We start from the raw sequence: 15,927 nt of genomic DNA, 5'->3' as shown, positions 1-15,927 counted from the left end.
CGAGGCGAGCGGCGGGAGCGGCGGGAGCGGAGGGGCGGGCCGCGGGGCCGCCGCTGCCGCCGCCAGCAGGTAGGGACGCGGCCCCGGTGTCCCCCCCCCGGCCCGGGCCCCGCCGCGGCCCCCCCGCCCCGCCGGTGCCAAAGATGGCCGGTGCCGCCCCCCCTCCCCCCGCTTTGTGCCCGGGACCCCCCCCCGGGAGGAGAGCGGCGGGGCCGGGGGGGCGCGGCGGGACCCCCCCGGGGCGGGGCGGCGCTGACAGCCGGCCCCGAGTACAAAGGGGACGCCCCGGGGCCACCGGGGCCGCCCCACCCCCGGCCCCACCGAGCCTGGGCGGCCCCAAAGGCGGCGGGAGCTGCTCGGGGACCCCCCCGGTAATGAGAGGGGTCACGCGTGGCCGCCAACACCCCGTGGCAGTGTCCCCCCCCCGGTGGCCGTGTCCCCCCCCGGTGGCCGTGTCCATCCCCTGGGTCCCCCCCGGTGTCCGTGTCCCCCCCCGGTGCCCGTGTCCATCCCGGTGTCCCTGTCCCCCCCCGGTGTCCCTGTCCCCCCCCGGTGTCCCTGTCCCCCCTGGGTCAGTGACCACCCCGCTCCCGGTCACCCCCCCCCCCCCGCGTGTCCCGTCCCGCCGCCGGTTCCGGGGCCGGCCCCGCGTGTCCTTGTCCCCACCCGCTCTGCGGTCACTCGTGTCCAGCGGGGCTCCCTCCCCCCGTCCCCCGGGGCCCCTCCGGTGCCGCGTCCCGCACACCGGGAGCACCGGGGGTGGCGGGGCCGCGCTCCGGGGCTGTCCCCCGGTGTCCCCCCCCATGTCCCCCTGTGTCCCCCCCATGTTCCCCGTGTCCCCCCATGTCCCCCGTGTCCCCCGTGTCCCCCCCGTGTCCCCCGTGTCCCCCGTGTCCCCCGGGCCGTTCCGGTGGAGCCGTCCCGGGGCATTTCCTGAGCCCCGCGCTCGGTGCCCGGCTTGGCGGTGACTTTGAAACGCCCTTGCCCAGCCGTGCCCGGCCCGGGGGGGTTCGGGGACCGGGGGGACACCGGGGCCACCGCCCACGGACACAAAAGAGCCCCAAAGTCGCGGCCGGGGGTGCGGGAGCCGCCGGCGGGACGGGGCGGCCCCGGGGGCTGCGGCGGGCCCGGGGATCCCGGGTGGCTCCGGGGAGGCTCCGGGGAGGATTTGTTCCCCCTCCCGCTGCAGGAAATCGCGGCCGTTATCGCCCGGTTTATTAGAATTTATTAGAATTTATTAGAATTTATTAGAATTTATTAGAATTTATTAGAACCGGTTTGCGCCGGTGGCTCGGGCTCCCCCCTCCCGCCGAGCCCCGGGGCCGCCATTGGCGGCTGCGAGCACCGAAAGCGCCGGAATCGCCCCAAAAGCGCCGGAATCGCCCCAAAAGCGCCGGAATCGCCCCAAAAGCGCAGCCGTGGCTCCCGCGGGCCCGGAGCTGCCCGGTCCCGAGCGGGGGGACGGGGACAGCCACGGGCAGGGGCGGGGAGGGGTTGGGGACACCGGGCGGGGGTGCCCGGGGCTGGGAGGGGATTCTGGGGCCCCCCGGTCCCCCTCGGCTGCTGCTCCTCCAGCGCGGCTGTCCCCGAGGTCCCCGTGCCAGCGGTGTCCCCATCCTGGTGGTGTCCCCATCCCTGTGGTGTCCCCGTCCCCGTGGTGTTCCTGTCCCGGTGGTGTCCCCATCCCGGTGGTGTCCCCGTCCCCGTGGTGTCCCTGTCCCGGTGGTGTCCCCATCCCGGTGGTGTCCCCGTCCCCGTGGTGTCCCTGTCCTGGTGGTGTCCCCATGCCAGCGGTGTCCCCATCCTGGTGGTGTCCCCATTTCGGTGGTGTCCCCATCCTGGTGGTGTCCCCGTCCTGGTGGTGTCCCTGTCCCGGTGGTGTCCCCATCCCGGTGGTGTCCCTGTCCCTGAGGTGTCCCTGTCCCTGAGGTGTCCCCATCCTGGTGGTGTCCCCATTTCGGTGGTGTCCCCATCCTGGTGGTGTCCCCATGCCAGCAGTGTCCCCATCCTGGTGGTGTCCCCATCCCGGTGGTGTCCCCATTTCAGTGGTGTTCCTGTCCCGGTGGTGTCCCCGTCCCGGTGGTGTCCCCGTGCCGGTGCTGTTCCCGTCCCGGTGGTGTCCCCATGCCAGCGGTGTCCCTGTCCCCGTGGCACCTCCGTCCCAATGATGTCCCCATCCTGTGGCACTTCCGTCCCAGGGCCAGCGGTGTCCCCATCCCTGGTGCAGGTGTCCCTCTGTGCGTGTACTGTAACCCAGGTGTGTCCCTGCGTGTCCCTGTGTGTCACCCGTGTGTCCCTGCGTGTCAGTCCCTGTGTCACTCCCCTGTGTCCCCGTGTGTCACCCCTGTGTCCCCGTGTGTCACCCGTTTGTCACCCGTGTGTCACCCGTGTGTCACACCTGTGTCCCTGTGTCTGTGTTCCTGTGTGTCACACTTGTGTCTCTGCGTGTCCCTGAGTGTCCCTGCGTGTCACACCTGTGTGGCACATTTATGTCCCCGTGTGTCGCACCTGTGTCCCTGTGTGTCCTCGTGTGTCACCCCTGTGTCCCTGTATGTCCCCGTGTGTCACACCTGTGTCCCTGTATGTCCCCGTGTGTCACACTTGTGTACCCGTGTGTCCCTGTGTGTCACACCTGTGTCCCTGTGTGTCCCTCTGTGTCACCCCTGTGTCCCCGTGTGTCCCTGTGTGTCCCCGTGTGTCCCCGTGTGTCACCCATGTGTCCCCGTGTGTCCCTGTGTGTCCCCGTGTGTCACCCGTGCCCCTGTGTGTCACCCATGTGTCCCCGTGTGTCCCTGTGTGTCCCCGTGTGTCCCTGTGTGTCACCCATGTGTCCCCGTGTGTCACCCCTGTGTCCCCGTGTGTCACCCGTGCCCCTGTGTGTCACCCATGTGTCCCCGTGTGTCACCCCTGTGTCCCTTTGTGTCACCCCTGTGTCCCCGTGTGTCCCCATATGTCACCCATGTGTCCCTGTATGTCCCCCTGTGTCCCTGTGCCATCCGTGTGTGCCCCGGCCCTGCCCACGCTGTCCCCACGATCCCGGTGGCAGCTCGGCCATGCCGGGGTTCCCTGTCCCCTGTCCCCCGCCTGTTGGTGACAATATTCCGCCTGCTGTCCAAGTACCGCCGTTACCATGGAAACAACAAAACTGCGGCGATTCCAGCGGCTCCCGCAGGAACCCGGGAAGAGCCGGAGCATCCCCGAGCCCCCAGCGGGAGGAAAAACCCTGGGATTTGGGCTGGAAATGCCTTTTCCATGGAACCACCCCAAAATACAGCGGGTGTCCCTGCTCAGAGGTGTCCCCGCGTGTTGGGGACACCCAGGGGTGATGCAGAGGGGGCTGCGCAGCTCCTGGAGCCGGGGGGACAGGTGACAGTCCCCACGCTGTCCCCTCCAGCTGCGCTCCAAGGGGATCCCGGGGCTTTTCCCGCAGGGAGGATCCGCCCTGGGGCTGCTCCAAGATGCACAGAACCACCCGGATAAAGATCACCGAGCTCAACCCGCACCTGATGTGCGCCCTGTGCGGCGGATACTTCATCGACGCCACCACCATCGTGGAGTGCCTGCACTCGTGTGAGTGTCCCCCGTGTCCCCAAGGGTCCCCCGGGTGTCGCCAAACGCCACGCGGAGCCCGCGGTGCCCCATGGAGCTGCGGGGGATGGATGGGGCTGCGCTGGGCAGGGCTCTGCTCCCCAAAGCCGGTGTGGGGGTCCCCGAAGCCGGTGTGGGGGTCCCCGAGGCTGTGTCCCCTCGTCCCCCCGCTCACAGAGGGTCCCTCTGTCCCCGCAGTCTGCAAAACCTGCATCGTTCGCTACCTGGAGACCAACAAGTACTGCCCCATGTGCGACGCGCAGGTGCACAAAACCCGGCCCCTGCTCAGCATCCGGTGAGCCCGGGGGGCGCGGGGGGCTCGAGCGGCTCAGGGGGCTCGGGGGATTCGGGGGCCACGAGAAGCTCAGGGGGCTCGGGGGGCACAGGGGGTTCCAGGGACACAGGAGGCTCGGGGGGCTCGGGGGGTTCAGGGGGCTCAGGGGGCTCCAGGGACACAGGAGGCTCAGGGGGCTCAGGGGGTTCAGGGGGCATGAGAAGCTCGGGGGGCTCGGGGGGCACAGGGGGTTCAGGGACACAGGAGGCTCGGGGGGCTCGGGGGGCTCAGGGGGTTCAGGGAGCTCAGGGGGATCAGGGGGATCGGGGGGGCTCAGGGGATCGGGGGGCTCAGGGGGCTCAGGAGGATGCGGGGGGTTCAGGGGGCTCAGGGGGCTCCAGGGACACAGGAGGCTCGGGGGACTTATGGGGTTCAGGGAGCTCAGGGGGATCAGGGGGTTCAGGGGGATCAGGGGGCTCAGGGGGATGTGGGGGGTTCAGGGGTCTCGGGGGGCTCCAGGGACACAGGAGGCTCAGGGGACTCGGGGGGCTCAGGGGGTTCAGGGAGCTCAGGGAGCTCAGGGGGTTCAGGGGGTTCAGGGGGCTCGGGGGGTTCAGGGAGCTCAGGGGGATCGGGAGGCTCAGGGGATCGGGGGGCTCAGGGGACTCGGGGGGCTCGGGGTGCTCGGGGGGCATGAAAAGCTTGGGTGACACAGGAGGCTCGGGGTGCTCGGGGTGCTCGGGGGGCTCGGGGGTCCCTCACACCCTGTCCCTGCTCCAGGGGACAGCCCCCAGCACCTGGAGCAGGGAGACCCTGGGGCTCTGCTGCCAGCCCAGGAGCAGCTGCATCCCGGTCCCCGTGGTGTCCCCATCCCTGAGGTGTCCCTGTCCCTGTGGTGTCCCTGTCCCTGAGGTGTCCCCATCCCCGTGGTGTCCCTGTCCCCGTGGTGTCCCCATCCCTGAGGTGTCCCCATCCCTGAGGTGTCCCTGTCCCTGAGGTGTCCCCATCCCTGAGGTGTCCCTGTCCCTGTGGTGTCCCTGTCCCTGAGGTGTCCCCATCCCCGTGGTGTCCCTGTCCCTGAGGTGTCCCCATCCCTGAGGTGTCCCTGTGGTGTCCCTGTCCCTGTGATGTCCCCATCCCCGTGGTGTCCCTGTCCCTGAGGTGTCCCCATCCCTGTGGCACCTCCATCCCGGTCCCCGTGGTGTCCCTGTCCCTGTGGTGTCCTTGTCCCCGTGGTGTCCCCATCCCCGTGGTGTCCCCGTCCCCGTGGTGTCCCTGTCCCCGTGGTGTCCCCATCCTTGTGGCACCTCCATCCCGGTCCCACTGGTGTCCCCATCCCCGTGGTGTCCTTGTCCCCGTGGTGTCCCTGTCCCTGAGGTGTCCCCATCCCTGTGGCACCTCCATCCCGGTCCCCGTGGTGTCCCCATCCCCGTGGTGTCCCTGTCCCTTTGGCACCTCCATCCCGGTCCCCGTGGTGTCCCAGCCCTGCCTTGCCCATCATGGGCCCTCTGCTCCCCACCCTAAACCCTGTGAAACACGTGCGGAAAAATTTCAGAAAAATTGGGAAAAACTGGGAAAAACTGGGAAAAACTGGGAAAAACCGGGAAAAACTGGGGAAAACTGGAGAAAATATGGGGAATGTGGCCCAGGTGAGCAGGCCCCGCTCCAGGTGGAAAATCCTCCTGTCTTTGCTTCCCAAATGCATCCAAAATCTCCGGGTGCTCGGTGCTGAATGAAGTGAAATTGTTATAAATATTTGTTAATAAATAATAAAAAAATAATGTAAAAATTAGAAAAGAAAAAAATAAAAAATCCCTCCCCCTGAAAAAAAAAATATTAAAAAATAATAATATAAAAATATATAAAATTTTAAACTGGGAAATGTATAAAAATAAAAAAATGTGTAAATATAAAAAGTGAAAATAGAAATAGATACGGATATTAAAATATGAAAATATTTAAAATAGATATAAATAGATATAAATAAATGTGACTATATATATTTACAGAGCGAGGAATAGAATGATATAAAAATAGATTTGTTATAAATAAAATCCCAGCGGGGCATCCCGAGCCAAAGGAATTCAGGATGAAAAACGTGGATGGGCTAAAAATATCCCGGAATTCAGACATTTGTTTTCCTTCTCCACATAAATGGGAATAATTCCAACCATAATTGACTTTTCACCAGCCCCGCTGCTCCCTCTTTAGGGTGGGAATCTGAAATTCCAGATTCCTGAAAATTCCGAGGAAAATCCCGGCTGTGGATGGGGCTGGAGCTTCCCCGGTTCCTGCTTTGGGATATTCACATTTTAGGGAATCAAACCCCCCAAAATAAATTTACATCCCCAAAATAATCCGGGATTCAAATTCGATCCTGCGGGAGACTTGGCTGATCTGGGATTTGGGGTTGTTTAAATCCCCAGGGTGGATTTTTTGGGAATTGTTTTGGCTGCTGGGATGGATCCTGGCCCCAAATCATTCCCAGAATTTGCAAGGTTTTTTGGGCTCGTTTAGGTCCTTTTTAGGGGTTAACCCTTAGTGGGGTCTGGGGGGGCTGTGTGGGATGGGGATTTGGGATGGGGAAATGGGGATTTAGGGATTTGGGATGGGGAAATGGGGATTTAAGGATTTGGGATGGGGAAATGGGGATTTGGGATGGAAGATTGGAGATCTGAGGCTTTGGGATTTGGGGATTTGAAGTTTGGGGAATTTGGGATGAGGAGTTGGGGATTTGGGGATTCGGAGTTGGAGTTGGGGATTTGGGATGAGGAACTGGGGATTTGGGATTTGGGGATTTGGGATGGGGAAATGGGGATTTGGAGTTTGGGGAATTTGGGATGAGGAGTTGGGGATTTGGGATGGGGATTTTGGGATTTGGGATGGGGATTTCAGGATTTGGAGTTTGGAGGATTTAGGATGAGGATTTTCGGATTTGGGATTTTGGGATCTGGGATGAGGAGCTGGGGATTTGGGATGAGGAGTTGGGGGATTTGGGATGGGGATTTTGGGATTTGGGATGGGGATTTTGGGATTTGGGATAGGGATTTTGGGATTTGGAGTCTGGAGGATTTAGGATGGGGATTTTCGGATTTGGGATTTTGGGATCTGGGATGAGGAGCTGGGGATTTGGGATGGGGAATTTGGGATCTGAGATTTGGGACAGGAATTTTCCAGAAGGGAGCTGGCGGATCTCCCACATCCCGCTCCCGAATCCTGCTGATTTCTCCCACTTTTCCTGTTTTTCGCCCCTCCAGGTCGGACAAAACCCTCCAGGACATCGTGTACAAGCTGGTCCCGGGGCTTTTCAAAGGTGCAGCCAAGGACGGGGAGAATTTGGGAATTCGGGAATTCCTTCCCGGGGTTTCCCATTCCCACGGGGACAGGAGGACACAGGGACACGGCGCCCATCCCAAACTTTGGCAGAATCTGGGATCGGATTTGCTCCGAGCGCCTCGGGATGGGGGAAAAGTTCGGGATTTGGGGGGTGGGGATCCAAAAATCCTCTGGATCGGCCGCCACTCCGGGATTTATGGAATCGCTCTGCTGGAGCTCCCACGGGAATTCCCTGGGAGTTCCGGGGTGTCCCCCTGTGCCCCTTTGCTGTCACCCCCCGGCTGTGGCGCTGTCCCTGCTCATGGACTGTCCCCTGTCCCCTGTCCCTGTCCCTGTCCCTGTCCCCTCCCTGTCCCATCCCTGTCCCTGTCCCCTGTCCCCTGTCCCCTGTCCCTGTCCCCTGTCCCCTGTCCCCTGTCCCCTGTCCCCTGTCCCTGTCCCCTGTCCCTGTCCCTGTCCCTGTCCCTGTCCCTGTCCCATCCCTGTCCCCATCCCTGTCTCTGTCCCTTCCCTGTCCCTTCCCTGTTCCCGTCCCCGTTCCCGTTCCCGTTCCCGCAGATGAGATGAAGAGGAGGCGCGACTTCTACGCCGCGTACCCGGTGGCCGAGGGTGAGTGTCACATGTCACATGTCACAGGGTCCCGGTGTCCCTGTCCCGGTGTCGGTGTCCCTGTCCCGGTGTCCCGGTGTCCCGCCCAGCCCGTGTCCGTGTCCCGGTGTCCCGGTGTCCCTGTCCCGGTGTCCCGGTGTCACTGTCCCGGTGTCCCTGTCCCGGTGTCCCGGTGTCCCTGTCCCGGTGTCCCGGTGTCCCTGTCCTGGTGTCCCGGTGTCCCTGTCCCGGTGTCCCGGTGACCCTGTCCCGGTGTCCCGGTGTCCCGGTGTCCCTGTCCTGGTGTCCCGGTGTCCCGGTGTCCCGCCCAGCCCGTGTCCGTGTCCCGGTGTCCCGGTGTCCCGGTGTCCCGGTGTCCCTGTCCCGGTGTCCGTGTCCCTGTCCCGGTGTCCGTGTCCCTGTCCCGGTGTCCCGGTGTCCCTGTCCCGGTGTCCCTGTCCCGGTGTCCCGGTGTCCCTGTCCCGGTGTCCCCGTGTCACTGTCCCGGTGTCCCGGTGTCCCTGTCCCGGTGTCCCCGTGTCCCGCCCAGCCGTGTCCGTGTCCCGGTGTCCCGGTGTCCCGGTGTCCCGGTGTCCCGGTGTCCCGCCCAGCCGTGTCCGTGTCCCGCAGTTCCGCTGGGCTCGCAGGAGGAGCGCGGGGAGGTCCCGGAGCGGGACCAGGGGACGCTGCCCGAGGATGAGATCGTCAGTCTGTCCATCGAGTTCCACCGGGACCGCAGGTACGGCCCGGGGCTCCCGGTACCGCCTGCGGGGGCTCCCGGTACCGCCCGGGGCTCCCGGTACCGCCCGCTGGAGCTCCCGGTACCGCCTGCGGGGGCTCCCGGTACCGCCCGGGGCTCCCGGTACCGCCTGCTGGGGCTCCCGGTACCGCCCGCTGGGGCTCCCGGTACCGCCTGCGGGGGCTCCCGGTACCGCCTGCGGGGGCTCCCGGTACCGCCTGTGGGGGCTCCCGGTACCGCCCGGGGCTCCCGGTACCACCGGGGCTGGGGTCGGGAAGGGGCTCCCACCCTCCCCCTGCCCCTGGAATCCGGGAATTGTTGGGATCGGAGGGACCCCGAAGCCGGCACCGAACCCACCGAGGGGGACACCAACACCCGGATCCATCCCGGATCCATCCCGGATCCATCCCGGATCCCTGGGGATCCCCGATCCCAGAGTGATCCCAAATCCCAGAATGATCCCTGATCCCCGATCCCAGAGTGATCCCAAATCCCAGAATGATCCCCGATCCCTGATCCCAGCGTGATCCCTGATCCCAGCATGATCCCCAATCCCTGATCCCTGGGAATTCCTGATCCCAGCGTGATCCCCGATCCCAGCAGCGCATCCCTCATCCCTGATCCCAGAGTGATCCCCAATCCCTGATCCCAGCGTGATTCCTGCATCCCAGTGTGATCCCAGTGTGATCCCAGCGTGATCCCTGATCCCGGCAGTGGCATTCCCGTGTTCCTGCTGCTGGCGGCCTCGGGGATGTCCCTGGTGCCTGGAGCAGCATTCCAGAGGGATCCAGAGGGATCCAGAGGGTTCCAGAGGGATCCAGAGGGTTCCAGAGGGATCCAGAGGGATCCAGAGGGATCTGGAGCCCTGGGAATGCCCGTGGATGTGCCGGGGTGAATTCCTGGATGCCCCCCCCTGTCCCCCCACCCTCCCCGGGGCCCTTCCAGGGGTTTTTCCCTCTCCGCCTTCCCCCTCCCCACGGTCCCTGTCCCGTGTCCCTCGCTCAGGGAGGAGCAGAAAGGCGCCCTGGAGAACGGGGACCGGGACAAGGACAAGGACAAGGACAAGGACAAGGACAAGGACAAGGACAAGGACAAGGACAAGGACAAGGACAAGGACAAGGACAAGGACAAGGACAAGGTGAGTGCGGGCTGGCACCAGGGTGGCACCGGACTGGCACCGGGCTGGCGCCAGGGTGGCACCGAGCCCTCGGTGCCCAGCTGCCCTTGGGGGGTCCTGCAGGACACAGGGGGACACCCCAATCCCGGGACACCCCAATCCCGAAACTCCCAAATCCCGGGACTCCCCAGTACCGGGACTCCCCAATCCTGAAACTCCCAAATCCCGGGACACCTCAATCCCGAAACTCCCAAATCCCGGGACACCTCAATCCCGAAACTCCCCAATCCCGGGGCTCCCCAATCCCAAAACTCCCAAATCCCGGGACACCCCAATCCCGGGACTCCCAAATCCCGAAACTCCCAAATCCCGGGACTCCCCAGTCCCAGCTCCCCAGTCCCAGGCCCCAAATCCCAGCCCCCATCCCGGGGCTCCCAACCCCGGGAATTCCCAGTCCCAGCTCCCAATCCCGGGAATTCCCAATCCCAGCTCCCATCCCGGGGCTCCCAATCCTGGGAATTCCCAGTCCTGGGGCTCCCAATCCCAGCTCCCAACCCCGGGAATTCCCAGTCCCAGCTCCCATCCCGGGAATTCCCAATCCCGATCCCGGGAATTCCCAGTCCCAGCCCCCATCCCGGGAATTCCCAATCCCGATCCCGGGAATTCCCAGTCCCAGCCCCCATCCCGGGAATTCCCAATCCCGATCCCGGGAATTCCCAGTCCCCGCCCCCATCCCGGGAATTCCCAATCCCGATCCCGGCAATTCCCAATCCCGATCCCGGCAATTCCCAGGCCCCGCCGTGCCCGCAGATTCCCGGGCTGCGCTTCCTGCGCTGCCCCGCGGCCATGACCGTGCTGCACCTGGCGAAATTCCTGCGCAACAAGATGGATGTGCCCAGCAAGTACCGGGTGAGGGAGCGCCGGGAATGCCCGGGAATGCCCGGGAATACCTGGGAATGTCTGGGAATGCCGGGGAATGCCCGGGAATGGTTGGGAATGCCTGGGAATGGTTGGGAATGTCAGGGAATGCCTGGGAATGGTTGGGAATGCCGGGGAATGGTTGGGAATGCCGGGGAGTGCCTGGGAATGCCTGGGAATGTCAGGGAATGCCTGGGAATGCCTGGGAATGCCGGGGAATGGTTGTGAATGGTTGGGAATGTCAGGGAATGTCAGGGAATGAGAGGGAATGAGAGGGAGTGCCAGGGTGCGCCGGGAGCGCTGGGAGCTCCAGGGAATGCCCGGGAATGTTCGGGAATGCCCAGGAATGCCGGGGAATGGTTGGGAGTGCCAGGGAATGCCTGGGAATGGTTGGGAATGCCGGGGAATGCCTGGGAACGCCTGGGAATTGTTGGGAATGCCTGGGAATGCCTGGGAATGTCGGGGAATACCCGGGAATGCCGGGGGATGGTTGGGAGTGCCAGGGAATGCCAGGGAATGGTTGGGAATGCCGGGGAATGCCTGGGAATGCCAGGGAACGTCAGGGAATGTCAGGGAATGAGAGGGAATGTCAGGGAATGCCAGGGAGTGCCAGGGAGCACCAGGAGCGCCGGGGAATGCCAGGGAATGCTGGGGAATGGTTGGGAGTGCCAGGGAATGCCGGGGAATGCCCGGGAATGCCTGGGAATGTCAGGGAATGCCGGGGAATGTCGGGGAATACCTGGGAATGTCTGGGAATGCCGGGGAATGGTTGGGAGTGCCTGGGAATGTCAGGGAATGAGAGGGAATGAGAGGGAATGCCAGGGAGTGCCAGGGAGCGCCGGGAGCGCCGGGGAATGCCTGGGAGTGCCAGGGAATTTGAGGGAATGTTCAGGAATCCATCCTTTCCCTGGATTTGTTTCCATCCTTTCCCTGAGTTTGGATCCATCCTTTTCCCATGGCCAGATCCTTCCTTTTCCCATGGCTGGATCCATCCTTTCCCTGGCTTTGGATTCATCCTTTCCCTGGCTTTGGATCCTTCCTTTCCCTGATTTTGGATCCATCCTTTTCCCATTCCCACCCTTTCCCTGGCTTTGGATCCATCCCTTTCCCATTCCCACTCTTTCCCAGGGTTTGGATCCATCCTTTCCCTGGCTCTGGATCCATCCTTTTCCCATTCCCATCCTTTCCCAGGGTTTGGATCCATCCTTTCCCTGGCTCTGGATCCATCCTTTTCCCATTCCCACCCTTTCCCTGGGTTTGGATTTATCCTTTCCCTGATTCTGGATCCATCCTTTTCCCATTCCCATCCTTTCCCAGGGTTTGGATCCATCCTTTCCCTGGGTTTGGATCCATCCTTTCCCAGGGTTTGGATCCATCCTTTCCCTGATTTTGGATCCATCCTTTTCCCATTCCCATCCTTTCCCTGGGTTTGGATTCATCCTTTCCCTGGATTTGGATCCATCCTTTTCCCATTCCCATCCTTTCCCAGGGTTTGGATTCATCCTTTCCCAGGGTTTGGATTCATCCTTTCCCTGGGTTTGGATCCATCCTTTTCCCATTCCCATCCTTTCCCTGGCTTTGGATCCATCCTTTCCCTGATTTTGGATCCATCCTTTTCCCACTCCCACCTTTCCCTGCTGCAGGTGGAGGTGCTGTACGAGGACGAGCCCCTGAAGGAATATTACACCCTGCTGGACATCGCCTACATCTACCCCTGGAGGAGGGTGAGGAACGGCTGGAAAACCGGGAATATCTGGGCTGGGAATGCTGGGAAAAGCTGTTCTAGGGGAAAAAACTGGGAAATTTTATCCAGGGAGAAACTGGGAAAAAACTGTGCTGGGGAAACTGGGAATATCTGTGCTGGGGAAACTGGGAATATCTGTGCTGGGAAAACTGGGAATATCTGTGCTGGGGAAACTGGGAATATCTGTGCTGGGGAAAATGGGAATATCTGTGCTGGGGAAACTGGGAATATCTGTGCTGGGAAAACTGGGAATATCTGTGCTGGGGAAACTGGGAATATCTGTCCTGGGGAAAAAACTGGGAAAATTTATGCATGGAGAAACTGGGAATATCTGTGCTGGGGAAACTGGGAATATCTGTGCTGGGGAAAATGGGAATATCGGTGCTGGGGAAACTGGGAATATCTGTCCTGGGGAAAATGGGAATATCTGTGCTGGGGAAACTGGGAATATCTGTCCTGGGGGAGCCTTTCCCGTAATAAATCCCAGAGTGGGGGGATTTTCCTGACAGGGGCGTTTGCTCCGGGTGGGATTTTCGGGATGCCCGGTGGCGGGGGTGGCAGTGCCGGTGTCCCCAGGGTGTCCCCAGGGGATGGGGGTGGCAGTGCCACTGTCCCCAGGGGGTGGCAGTGCCACTGTCCCTGCGGGGGTGGCAGTGTCGCTGTCCCTGCGGGGGTGGCAGTGCCACTGTCCCTGCGGGGGTGGCAGTGTCGCTGTCCCCCGTGGGTGGCAGTGTCGCTGTCCCCAAGGGGTGGCAGTGTCGCTGTCCCCAGGGGGTGGCAGTGTCGCTGTCCCCAAGGGGTGGCACTGGGGGTGTCCCCAAGGGGTGGCAGTGTCGCTGTCCCCAGGGGGTGGGAGTGCCGCTGTCCCCAAGGGGTGGCAGTGTCGCTGTCCCCCGGGGCTGGCACTGGCGGTGTCCCCAGGAGCTGGGGGTGGCAGTGTCGCTGTCCCCAAGGGGTGGCAGTGTCGCTGTCCCCCGGGGCTGGCACTGGCGGTGTCCCCCGGGGGTGGCAGTGTCGCTGTCCCCAAGGGGTGGCAGTGCCGCTGTCCCCAGGGGGTGGCAGTGTCGCTGTCCCCCATGGGTGGCAGTGCCGCTGTCCCCCGGGGGTGGCACTGGGGGTGTCCCCAGGGGTGGGGGTGGCAGTGTCGCTGTCCCCAAGGGGTGGCAGTGCCGCTGTCCCCCGGGGGTGGCAGTGCCGCTGTCCCCCGTGGGTGGCAGTGCCGCTGTCCCCGCGCGGTGCCAGCCGTGCCCCGTGTCCCCAGAGCGGTCCCCTGGCCCTCAAGTACCGTGTCCAGCCCTCCGGCCAGCGGTTCCAGCTGTGCCCGCCGCTGCCACCCGAGGCCACCAACACGAGCGGCGCCTCCGAGTGCGAGTCCGGCAGCGACAAAGCGCAGAGCCCCGGGCTGGCATCGGCCCCCGGGCTGGCATCGGCCCCCGGGGTGGCATCACCCCCCGGGCTGGCATCGGTCCCCGGGCTGGCATCACCCCCCGGGCTGGCATCGGTCCCCGGGCTGGCATCAGTCCCTGGGGTGGCATCGGCCCCCGGGGTGGCATCGGTCCCTGGGGTGGCATCGGTCCCCGGGCTGGCATCGGCCCCCGGGCTGGCATCGGTCCCCGGGCCCGCGCTCAACGGCTCCGCCTCGAACTGTCACCCGCTGTCACCCAATTGTCACCCGCTGTCACCCAATTGTCACCCGCTGCCACCCGCCCGAGCCCGCAAAACCGCCCTGAACGGCAGCGCGGGCTCGGCCCTGGGCTAAAAACCTCCGGGGGATGCTGAGAATCCTTCTGGGACTTGGAAAATTATCCTGGGACTTGGAAAATTCCTCCTGGGACTCGGAAAATTCCTCTTGAGACTCCAACAATTCCTCCTGGGACTTGGAAAATTCCTCTTGAGACTCGGAAAATTCCTCCTAGGACTCGGAAAATTATCCTGGGACTTGGAAAATTATCCTGGGACTCGGAAAATTCCTCCTGGGACTTGGAGAATTCCTCCTGGGATTCCCATCCAGAGATTCCTACAACCCCTCCAGGGACTCGGAAAAACCCTGTAGGGGCTGCTAAAAATCCTCCTGGGACTGCTAAAAACCCTCCAGGGATCCTGCAGATCCTCCAGGGATTCCTAAAGATCATCAAGGGATCCCTAAAAATCCTTCAGGGATTCCTAAAAATCCTTCAGGGATTCCTGAAACTCCTCAAGGGATCCTGCAGATCCTCCAGGGGTTCCTAAAATCCTTAAGGGATTCCTAAGAATCCTTCAGGGATTCCTAAAGGTCATCAAGGGATCCCTAAAACTCCTCCAGGGATCCCTAAAATCCCTGCAGGGGCTCCTGAAGCCGCTCCCGGGCGGGAATTCCGCTGGGGATGTTCCTGGGAATTCCATAAATCCCCCTATAAATATCCGTGTGTACATAGGGAGACAGAGAAGAGTTCTACGGACTTATTTTCTAATTTAAAATCGCAAAGAAGACACAGAAAGGGCGGTGGATATTTTTAAATGTGGGTCGGGTTTTCCTTTTGGGGTTTTATTTTTGCTTTTTTGGGTTTTTTTTGGTTATTTTTGGGGTTTTTTTGGTTATTTTTGTTTTGTTTTGGGTTTTTTTTGTTTGTTTTGGGGTTTTTTTTTTGTTTGTTTTGGGTTTTTTTTGGGGGGTTTTGGGTTCGAGGTTTGGGTTTGACTCGTGGAAGCTGCATGTGCTCCCCCCCACCTCCCCCACCCCAAACCCCCGGAGTTGGGAGCTGCCAAATTCCCACATCGTTCCCACATTCCCGCTTTTTCCCGAGCTTTTTTCCCCTCTCCTCCTCCTCCTCCTCCCAGCCCGGAGGTGCCACACAGATGAGGGCCAAGCACAGAAACCCCCAAACCCCAAACCCCAAACCCAAACCCCAAACCCCAAACCCCAAACCCCCAACCCCAAATCCCAAACCCCAAATCCCAAACCCCAAACCCCCAAACCCCAAACCCCAAATCCCAACCCCCAACCCCAAATCCCAAACCCCAAACCCCAAACCCCAAATCCCAAATCCCAAATCCCAAATCCCAAACCCCCAAACCCCAAACCCCAAATACCCAAATCCCAACCCCCAAACCCCAAATCCCAAACCCCCAAACCCCAAACCCCAAACCCCAAATCCCAAATCCCAAACCCCAAACCCCAAATCCCAAATCCCAACCCCCAAACCCCAAACCCCAAACCCAAACCCCAAACCCAAACCCCAAATCCCAAATCCCAAACCCCCAAACCCCCAAACCCCCAACCCCAAACCCCAAACCCCAAACCTCAAACTCCCAACCCCAAACCTCAAACTCCCAACCTCAAACCCCAAACCCCAAACCCCAAACCCACCCTCGGCCTCTCCAGGCTCTGCTGCTGGATTTTATTTCCAATTTTGGTGCTTTTTTTTGGGGTTTTATTTGGGACTTTCACTCTCCAGCAGCTCCAGGTATTCCTGGATCTCATCCCGGAATTTTGGGGGATTTCTTTCCTTTCCCTGCGGGTTCTGGCCGCAGTTTTGGGCAAAGCCTGGCACAGACTCTGCCCTCCTGCACAATAAATTCGGTTTTTTTGGGGGTATTTTCCTCCAGCTCGGCGGTGGCAGCACAAATCCCCCGGAATATTTTCT

The 15,927-nt window shown here is 61.9% G+C and overlaps 1 protein-coding gene across 1 annotated transcript; it reads left to right on the top strand.

Annotated features, from left to right (window-relative positions):
- Positions 1 to 283: 283 nt before the first annotated feature.
- Positions 284 to 14,209, top strand: PCGF2 (polycomb group ring finger 2). Its single transcript, XM_058858226.1, has 10 exons — positions 284 to 371; positions 3,431 to 3,570; positions 3,787 to 3,883; positions 7,120 to 7,175; positions 7,757 to 7,807; positions 8,417 to 8,525; positions 9,531 to 9,663; positions 10,435 to 10,551; positions 12,204 to 12,284; positions 13,566 to 14,209. Exons 2-10 carry the CDS (start codon positions 3,459 to 3,461, stop codon positions 14,061 to 14,063), a joined length of 1,254 nt encoding a protein of 417 aa, XP_058714209.1. The 5' UTR covers positions 284 to 371; positions 3,431 to 3,458; the 3' UTR covers positions 14,064 to 14,209.
- Positions 14,210 to 15,927: the final 1,718 nt, after the last annotated feature.

This window comes from Poecile atricapillus, chromosome 27 (genome assembly GCF_030490865.1).
Source record: "Poecile atricapillus isolate bPoeAtr1 chromosome 27, bPoeAtr1.hap1, whole genome shotgun sequence".
In the NCBI taxonomy this organism is placed as follows: domain Eukaryota; kingdom Metazoa; phylum Chordata; class Aves; order Passeriformes; family Paridae; genus Poecile; species Poecile atricapillus.
Note: the sequence above shows the minus strand (reverse complement) of the source record. Positions and strands in the feature narration are given on the sequence as shown.

Excerpts from the sequence above, each read along its gene's own strand:
- PCGF2 (XM_058858226.1), top strand. The coding sequence starts at position 3,459 with ATGCACAGAACCACCCGGATAAAGATCACCGAGCTCAACCCGCACCTG. Across the intron at positions 7,176-7,756 it reads GGTCCCGGGGCTTTTCAAAG|ATGAGATGAAGAGGAGGCGC; the intron begins GTGCAGCCAAGG and ends CCGTTCCCGCAG. Across the intron at positions 12,285-13,565 it reads ACATCTACCCCTGGAGGAGG|AGCGGTCCCCTGGCCCTCAA; the intron begins GTGAGGAACGGC and ends CCGTGTCCCCAG.